We start from the raw sequence: 8994 nt of genomic DNA, 5'->3' as shown, positions 1-8994 counted from the left end.
TGTAAAATAGGAAAGGCTGATACCATTACGGCTACTTCACAGATGAAGAGATTTAGGCTCAAGGCTATTAAAGGCCTTATAAAGATACACTGATCAACTGTTAAGTCCCTGTTTAGGAAGAAAATGTAAATAATTAAAAACTAGAAGTAAAAACAAAATAACAACAGTAATACTACAACAAATGTATCCAGATATTACTCAAAGCCCTTTCATATTGAGCTCTTATCAATGACACTGTGAGGTTTGCAGTAGTTTTAATTCAATTTGTCAGATGCAACAGCAATGGCCTGGTAAGACTAAATAACCCTCACTCACTCATCCATGTATCTAGTAAATCATGGAGGTGGGACTCAAACCTATGCTTTCTGACACCAAAACATGCTTCAGAAAGCCTGGCTGCCCACTACTCAATTCTTAATCCTGTTTTTACCATGACCTCTATAATTGTATGTGTTGAGATGATGCACACAAATATATTATCGATCTTTCTGTAATTCTTATTATAAATATTACACATCTGCCCTAAAATTGCACATGCACTTGGAATGTTTTTTCAATTAGTGGTGGTGGGCCACATCTACCAAGGTTACCTAGATCCTGTTTTAACCATTAGTTATAAGTCAGCTGCCCAATTAAGGAAGATATTTGTGATTGTGAAGCTCACAGACCAACTAATTGCGTATGTCAACTAACTGGTTGTTGATATACACTGGTGTATACAGAGAGGCAGGGATGACCCCAGCAGCTCCACACAATTCCCAGCAACCAGCTATATTTCTCTTCTGTGCAAGTTGCTGGGAAACTTCTCGAGTGCAGAAGTAATGTTAAGGGCACCACTAGCCTACTGGCCTTCTCTGTCTCTTAACTGTTGCATAAGATTATAAACTTTCCGATAGACATTCACAGTGTATGCTCAAATCATGTGTATATGTGAACTCAATGCCCTCTCAAATATTCAGTATGCATGAATTTTATCTTAGCTTTTCTCCTTTTCTCCAAAGCTGAAGCTTAAGCAGACACTTTGACAAGAAAAGTAGACCAGTAATTAATTCATTCAAGCATTTGAGTGCCTTCTCCATATGAGGACCCAGTACTGAGTGCCTACTGATTTTGCTATACTTTACTTTGAATATTTTAAGTCACTAAAAAACGTGCCAGTTCATAATCTAGAGACCCTTTTTGTTGATTGGTTGATTGTTTAGTTGATTGATCGGTTGCTTGGATGGTTGACAGTTTGTTGGAAAGAAGGATGGGACAGGATATGATAAAGAATATAACTGTCCTTTCTTTTTCCTTACACACACTCATACACACACATAAACTTTGGCTTAGTCCCCAACCCCTTTTATGTTAATTTTTTGTATTCAGTATTGCACTTGACTGACACAAGAAAGTCACTGTAGAGAAACAGGTTTCCTCTGAGGTAAAGCTGGTTTCCACAGTGCTAAATTGCTCGTTTAAAAGCATGCATTGGTCCTTAGGTGCCTACAGGGCAACAGTGCTCACATCAGCCACAGATCACTCCAGGCCAGAAGGAGTAACATATTTGTGCTGCACATAAACAACACCAGGCCATGCCATGCCATTTTATTTCATGCATGTTGGCTCACATTTAGAAAAAAGAAAACCTCATTATCTTGTGGCATATATTTGTAAGGTCAGTGGTTGGTTGTTTTCACTTTGAAAACTACTTTTACATAGATGATTGTGATTGCTTGGAGCTTAGACAAATACTCAGATCTGTGAACAAATATGTCTTAAAGCATCCTTTTCCCTTCTCCTCCTGAGTTCCTTTAGGTGTGGGGGATATAGGAAAGGAAAATGCTACCTTATACTTGTTATACAGGGAGGAGGAACACTGGCTAGCACAGCCATTTCTAGCATCCCTAGATTTGTCTCTTTCAAAAGGTAAAATACATAAGCAAAACCCCAATTAAGTTAATAAGTATTGGAAATTATAACACACGCACACTCATTCCTTACTTTGTATTGTTCAGAATATTTTTTTTTAACCAGGGTGAGTAGAGTTGATTGTGTTCCCCAAAACCCAGGATGTTAAACCTAGAACTTATCTCAGGTAAAGGATATTTCAGTTATGTATAGTAGTAAGTTTTTTAAAAAAATAAATACTTTGAATCTGTTTTAGAAAAGACCCTAAACTATCCAATACAATGCACATTAAAATTACCCATAGTCTAGAAAAAACATGTCTGTAGTAAAAGTTAGTATTTGGGATCTGCAGCTCAAAGTAGCACATTTCTATTTTTCTTTTAATGGGCATGTTCAGTGATTAAAAAAATAAAACCCACTATGTTCTGAATTTTTGTAAAGGGGCTGACTGTAGGTCAGAGCTAGCACAGTGAGAAATTTCAACTGCTCAGGAAGTGCCACTATGCCGCTGCCTGGCACTGCTCCTGGCATATTCTGTTAGTTCCTGGAAAGGGTGAGTTAGAAGTCCTCAGAGATCAGCGCTTCACTCTTGTGGTTGAAAGTGGAAGACAGGAGAAGCTAAGAGACCCATGCGATGTCACAACTTCACCTGGGGCTCCCTCTGTGACTGTGTCTCTAAGAAGCCCGATGGGTTGGGAAAGGAGGAGGGCAAATGAGATTAAGAGAACAATAACCGGGTTTGGTTTGAAAGGCGAAGAGCTGTGTCAACCCTCAAAGCTCAGAAATTGCCCTATGCAGCCACAGACCAAACCTTGGTGGTGAGTGCTGTACATTTATGGCTGTGAGTCCACGCCCCTTCCACTGTCCTTGCCTTTTGTCATCTTTGGGCTGCCCACATTTAGCCTTCCAGTGCCTTTTTTAAAATCTCATTTGAGATCAGAGCCCTGAATCTCCTACGAAGCTACCTGGACTGGGAACTGGATCGTGCTCAGTGGCAGGCAAGCGGGCAGATTAGGGAGCAAGTGGGAAACGTTAAGTGTCTGCTGACATTGCTAACTGACCGTCCTTCTCACTCTTCGAATCATCAGCTCAGAGTCAGATCTGAACCCTGCCCTAGTCTAGTGGAACCCGTCAGACTTGGCAGACGCCATGTGGAAGAACCCAACTGAGGCATAAAAACTTGGAGGCTCTGGGGTAACAGGCTCTAGAATATTCCCATACCCCTAGTGGTCCGTGTATTCTACTCTTGAGATTCGTGCATACTCGCCAGTGCCCAGAGCCCAGGTTGCCAGGCACCGGGACTGCGGATCTGGACTGACAGACGCCCACCCAGGAGGCTGGGAGAGCTCATGTCTGCACCCAACTCAAGTGGCTGCGGCGGCGCGCGATCCCTTGCCCAGAGTAGGGGTGCCCGTCCCTGCGAACCTGGATCCCCGCACTCTAACCCGCGTTCCTGGAGCCCAGATTGAAAACCCCGCCAACTGTACCTCCCTGGAAAGTCCGGCACCCTCTAGGAGGGAAGCAGTGACGCGGCTCCTGGTTTGCTGTGTAGCCTCCCGTGCGCACTGACCTCCACCTTCCCTAGCTCCTGCTCCTGCGCCGCCGCGCGCTGCCTCGCCCGGGACCCGCTACACCCGCGTTGGTGCCGCGAGCTACCACGTCTCTCGAGCAGGCAGCCTGGGGCTCACTCACCGATCCTGAGTACTTGCGGGGCAGTCTGAGGGAGGATATAGCAGAGGAAATAGAGGAGTGCCCAGCTGGTGTCCCTGGTCCAGAGCCCGGGCTGGGCGAGGAGTGTGCCGAGCTCCATCTTCCTAGCTTCTTAATTCATGCCGAGATACAGCCGCTGCCGGACGCCCGAGAGATGCACCCAACTTGGGCCGGGTCCCCGCCTCATCCTCTCTGGATGCTCCGGTTCCAAGCACGCTGCGCGCTCCCCACGGAGCGAGCTCTAGGGAACCCGCGTGGGACCGCGGAGCTAGCTGGCAAGGCTGAGCTCGCTCGGGGCTCCTCACTGCTGTCGCTAGCCCATCACGGCTCCTCCTCCTCCTCTTCCATGGGCCGCAGACCGCGGAGGATCAGCGCTCTCCGGCTCCGGGAGCCCAGAGACGATCTGAAGAAAGTTGCTGCCCCAATCTGCAGGAACGTTTCCCTCATTCGTCCTCTGGTCAGATGCAAAAGTGGGGGGTAGGCGCAGACAGAGGAGGGGAAAGGGGGAAAGAAGACTAACGAAGAAGGAGAGAGAGTACTGGGTGAGTTGGTGCAGGGGCTCTGAGCAAGCCTGATGAGTTCCAGCAGATTAACTGGGAGCAGAGCCACGTTCTGGCCTCTCTGAGTCTTTGCTTTCCTCCTTCCCTCGCTGGCCCCACCCTTTATTTACTGCCCGCCCCAACCCCACTGATCAAGATACTCGCGCGCGCGCGCGCACACACACACACGCACACACACACACACGCTCTTTTTCTCTCCCGCAACTTTGCACTCTGCATTCTTAAGACAGACCAAATCTAAACTATTGGTCCTAGTAGAGAAAGCCTCTGCTGTCCGCTGTGAGTGGCAAGGAAGCCTCCTTGGTAATGTCCCTGTGCACCTGTTAGCGGGTCTTATAGACAGTCAGGTATGACTCGACCCATCATTTAATGGAAAATCGCCTCCAATATTTTGGAAAATATGGGGGCTGCTGTTTTAACTCTCACAAGGATGAAGAAGAACAGGGGAAGGGGGAGAGGAATGAGAAGGCTTCAGTACTCCAAGATTATAGTGGCTTCATTCCTATTTGGACCCGAGATAATCTCTTGCAAATTGCTTCCATTTACACGTGCCACTGAGATCGAAGCAGCCTCCAGCGCCGCTGCTTTTCTTCATTTCTTTTAACTGTCAGGTTTGAACACTGAAAATAGGCTATTTTAGCAATGTAGGTTTGGAGACTATTTCTCTGTAGAAGGACAAGGACACTTCCCTAGGGAAATTAGCATTTGATTATGTTGGCTTAATTTCTTTCGAGTTTTGTGGGGAATGTTCTATATAAATGTTTGCTAGTTCTGTATTAACATCTCTTTTTTTAAAAAACTGAGTATAGATTTTGAAGAACTGACCTAATGCATATGAAAAGTATGTCCACAGTTATATGGGCCTAGAATGGGAAACAATTGCAAAAGGAATCTAATATATCTTAAAGTGCATTCGTGCATTCATTCATTTATTCATTCATTATTGTTGACTGAATGAATACCTACTGAGTATCTTGTATGTGGTGTCAGACACTATACTTTTTACTAAAGACCCTATAGCGGGGAAAATGCATGTTCATTCCCCAAAGGAGGTTAGAACTCCACTGTGGAAAGCTAGTCAGTTCATATCTCAAGTAGTAGGCTTGGTTCTGGACACGTTGGGATGAGAGTTAACAAGGCAGAACATATCTGCAGATAAGAAGAGGGGTTGATATGGATTTAGGAATGCATTTTTGCATGGAAAGATTAAGGAAACCAAGAAGAAGTAGGAGCGCATGCTGGTTATTTTCAGACATTTGAAGAGCTCTTGTGTTAAAAGAAAGTAGCCTTATTCAGTGTTAGTTATGTGGGAAGAACTAAGAAAAATAAGATTGTCAGAGGGAAATTGTAGAAGAGTAAATTTTGTCTCACTTGGGGAGCATTGTTAAGACCAGAGAATATCAAACAGCAGCAAGGATGGGTGTGTTGGCTTACATTGGAGCACTTTGGTGATGTTGAGGAGGGAAGATGACCTAAAGCCAGGAGTTCAAGACCAGCCTGGGAAACATAGCAAGACCCTTCCTGTGCAAATAGAAGTAAAGAAAACAGTAGCAAGACCTGCTTCAGAAAAGAGTCAAACTATTCATTTATTTCTGCGTATTTTTTGAGAGCCCACGTTGTGTAAGATATTGTGCCAATCTCTGGAGACACAGAGGGATATGATTTCTGCCACCGTGGAACTCATGGTCATTAAAGTATGATGAGCTTTACAAAATGATGCTATGGAAGTAAAGAAAAAAAGGAGCCTAACCTCATTTAAGAGTTTGGAAAGGGCTTGTTCAGGAAGTGATTCTTCAAAACACAAAGAATGGGTGGTTTAAAAGGGATTGATAAGCATTTCTTAAAGTGAGAATGAATGTAAATCTGTTAGAGGATTTATTTTTAAACCTAAAGGTCTGTGGTAAGCATTTTTAATCATCTATTTTCTCGGGGAACATTAAAGACCAATACATAGTAGATACTACATGGCTAAAGTTTGAAGACCCAAGGTCTAGAATAAAGTGAGCTTTTGAACAAAGTGGGTTTAATTCTGGTTTTACCAAGTCTATGTTTTTAGCTTTGGTTAAATTTCTATATCTGCCTGTAGTCCATTGCTGGCGCTTACACATACCTAATTTTCCCCTTCTCTGGCTCAAGAAAGCCTGTACCTTTTCAATTAGTTGGCATCTACCTTTTCAATTAGTTGGAATCATGTGACCATTTTTGGCCAATAAAATATGAGTGGAAGTGCACCATTGCCAGGAGAAAAGGAAGACAGTGAAAACAGATCCTGCATGGCCCTCCAGGACTCTCTTTCCCTGCCAGAATAACTCTGAAAGCCACAAGGTCTAGAGGTTAAGATGAAAGCAGCCTCAATCCCTGAGTAATTTTTTATAGGAGTTGCTCTGAATGTTTCTAGAACAGCAACACACTGGTAACAAATCAGTTCTAGCTCAATGTTATGTTTTAATCCACTACAATTTTGAGATGTTTGTTACTGCAGCATAAGCTACTCTATACTAACTAATAAACTCTCTATGACTTGATATCTTCATCTGTAAAATGAGAATAATAATAACACTACAGGGCCATTGGAAGATTATATGAGCTACTGCATGTGAAGGATTTCCCAAGGTCCTTGTTACTCAGCATATATTAGTTTATTTGTGGTCATTACTTTTCTGGTTAAAGGAATCCATGCATACATTTCTAGTAGTAATCTGCCCCAGATTGCGGAGACTGAAATATTTTGTTTTTTGGACAAGAAGTCAACAACACTGGTCCAATTAATTATATGGTAATCATAATTGTTCTGATACTATTTCAAGAGTTTTGCTACTTTTTACCTGTATTATCTCTGGTTTATGAGGAACCAGTTCATTTTGATAATTAGAGATATTAAGCAATTTCCTAAAGGAAGTTTTTTGAAAACTAAATGGCACACTGCAGTTACATTTCTGTATCATCTGTAAAATTCTGTAAAGCTTAAAACTGAATTTTATTTCCTTGTTAAAATGCTTCTCTCCACTGCTCATGTACACAGGCTCATGGTGTTGAGTTACTCATGAGTGATCAGCAGCTGCTGTTAATTTGTTTTGTGCTTTTAAGAAGGACTGTATTTTGTACATATATTCATCCAGTTATTTTTTGCCCAAAATGACTCTGGTAATCACTGTTGATTCACATTTTCTCATAGTGTCCTCTTAAGAATAAACATGTCTAATTGAAAGCATGCTGTCTTTTTCCCGTTCCCCAAATCTTAAGCTTAAATTGATACACTGTGGTTAATAACAAAACAATACAATGACATGCAGCATTGTGCTTCCTGTGAGAGCTGGTGGCATTACTTAAATACTAACCCATTTTAAATTACTTAATTTTCAGAAGATAACTGGTACAAAGAAAAATAGCTTAGAGTAATCTGGGGAATGCAAATGTTATACAGTCTTTTCAAAATGTTGTGAGCATACCTGAGGATACTTAAAATACTACTCAGGGCACCAAAAACAAAAGATCAAGTGGCTTTTAGAGCCTGCTGGGACTGTGTGGCTGATGTAGGATCAAAATCTTGAGTTCTTGACCTCTTCTTTATGATTTTTTTTCACTAGGTGATGTCATGTATTTCTGTGATGCTAAATACTACCTTTTAGCCAAAGATTCTCAAATGTTGTCTTTTGCTCAGACCTCCAGGTTCATGCAGCCAATTTTAATGACCATTTCTGAGAGAGTCAGCATCTCACATCCTTGATTCTGTCCCATGTCATTGCTCCACACTGAATCCTCTCCCAAATTTTCTCATTTCAATATGAACACCACCTTCCACCCAGCCATTAAAACTGGAAAATCAGGAGGTCACCCGTCATTTTTTTTCTTACTTCTTCACCTACTCCCATATCAGTTTTTTTATAATGGCTTTACCTCCATAGCATGTCTTTAGTCGACTTCTCTACACTCCACTGATACCATACTAGCCTGGGGTTTCTCAACCTCAAAACTTTTGATATCTTTGGTTAGAAAATTATATTTTATGAAGGCTGTTGTCCTGTTCATTGTAGGGCTTATAGCAACTTCCCAGGACTCTCTCCACTAGATGTCAGCAGTATCCTCCTCCCAAGGTGTGACAACCAAAAATGTCTGCAGACATTGTCAAATAAATGCCCTCTGATGTACAAAATTACCCCTGATTGACAGCCACGGCACTGACCTAAATCACCATGATAATCCATCTTCCATCTGATCTATTACAATAAACTCTTAATTGTCTCTCTTCTCTTATTTGCCTCTTTCTATCCATCCTGTCTGTTTGATCTAAATTAGCTCCTCCCATTAGCTGTCTTCACAAGGCCCTTCTTAAATCCCTCCTGGTCATTATCAACTCTCTACTTGTTTTATTTATTTTACTACAAATTCTCTGATAATGAACTCTTTGTCTGCTCTGTTTGCCTGATACCTTAGTGTGTAGCACTGTGCCTGGTACTTAGAGGGAGCTTGGTAACTACTCACTGAATGAATAAATGAATGAGTGATGCTCTCTCATAAGACGTACAACCTATAAATTACAGCAGCAGATTTGTAAAACTGAGTTGAATAAGAAGCCTAATTTCTCTTTTAACTTAATTCAAAGCACCTACATTGATAGGCTTAATGTTTAGTGTTATCCTGAGTTCATGTCTAGGAAAACCAGAGTATAACTTTACATGTGCTTCTTCAGATTTCGGCAAAATGCTATATGGAGTAGGGGTTTCTTTTATAATTTCATTTTCAGCAAGGTAGCTATCATTACACATACCTTAACAATTTTACTGTAATTTCTGTACTAACACTGGTCTATTTGCCAAAGCACTGTGGAAAGCAG

The 8994-nt window shown here is 42.0% G+C and overlaps 2 protein-coding genes across 7 annotated transcripts in view; both read right to left on the bottom strand.

Moving 5' to 3' along the window:
- GRIK1 (glutamate ionotropic receptor kainate type subunit 1) overlaps nt 1-4249 on the bottom strand; it is a 406887-nt gene extending 402638 nt beyond the window's left edge. For all 6 annotated transcript variants that reach the window (XM_050784706.1, XM_050784709.1, XM_050784707.1 and 3 more), the window contains exon 1: nt 3583-4249. In XM_050784706.1, coding sequence (XP_050640663.1) covers nt 3583-3700 — 118 coding nt within the window. In that variant the 5' untranslated portion in view covers nt 3701-4249. The remainder of the gene's footprint in view (nt 1-3582) is intronic.
- Nucleotides 1-8994, bottom strand: part of RWDD2B (RWD domain containing 2B) — a 1177964-nt gene that overhangs the window by 929224 nt on the left and 239746 nt on the right. The window lies entirely within an intron of this gene.

This window comes from Macaca thibetana, chromosome 3, assembly GCF_024542745.1.
Source record: "Macaca thibetana thibetana isolate TM-01 chromosome 3, ASM2454274v1, whole genome shotgun sequence".
NCBI lineage: Eukaryota > Metazoa > Chordata > Mammalia > Primates > Cercopithecidae > Macaca > Macaca thibetana.
This window is presented reverse-complemented; position numbering and strand designations above follow the sequence as displayed.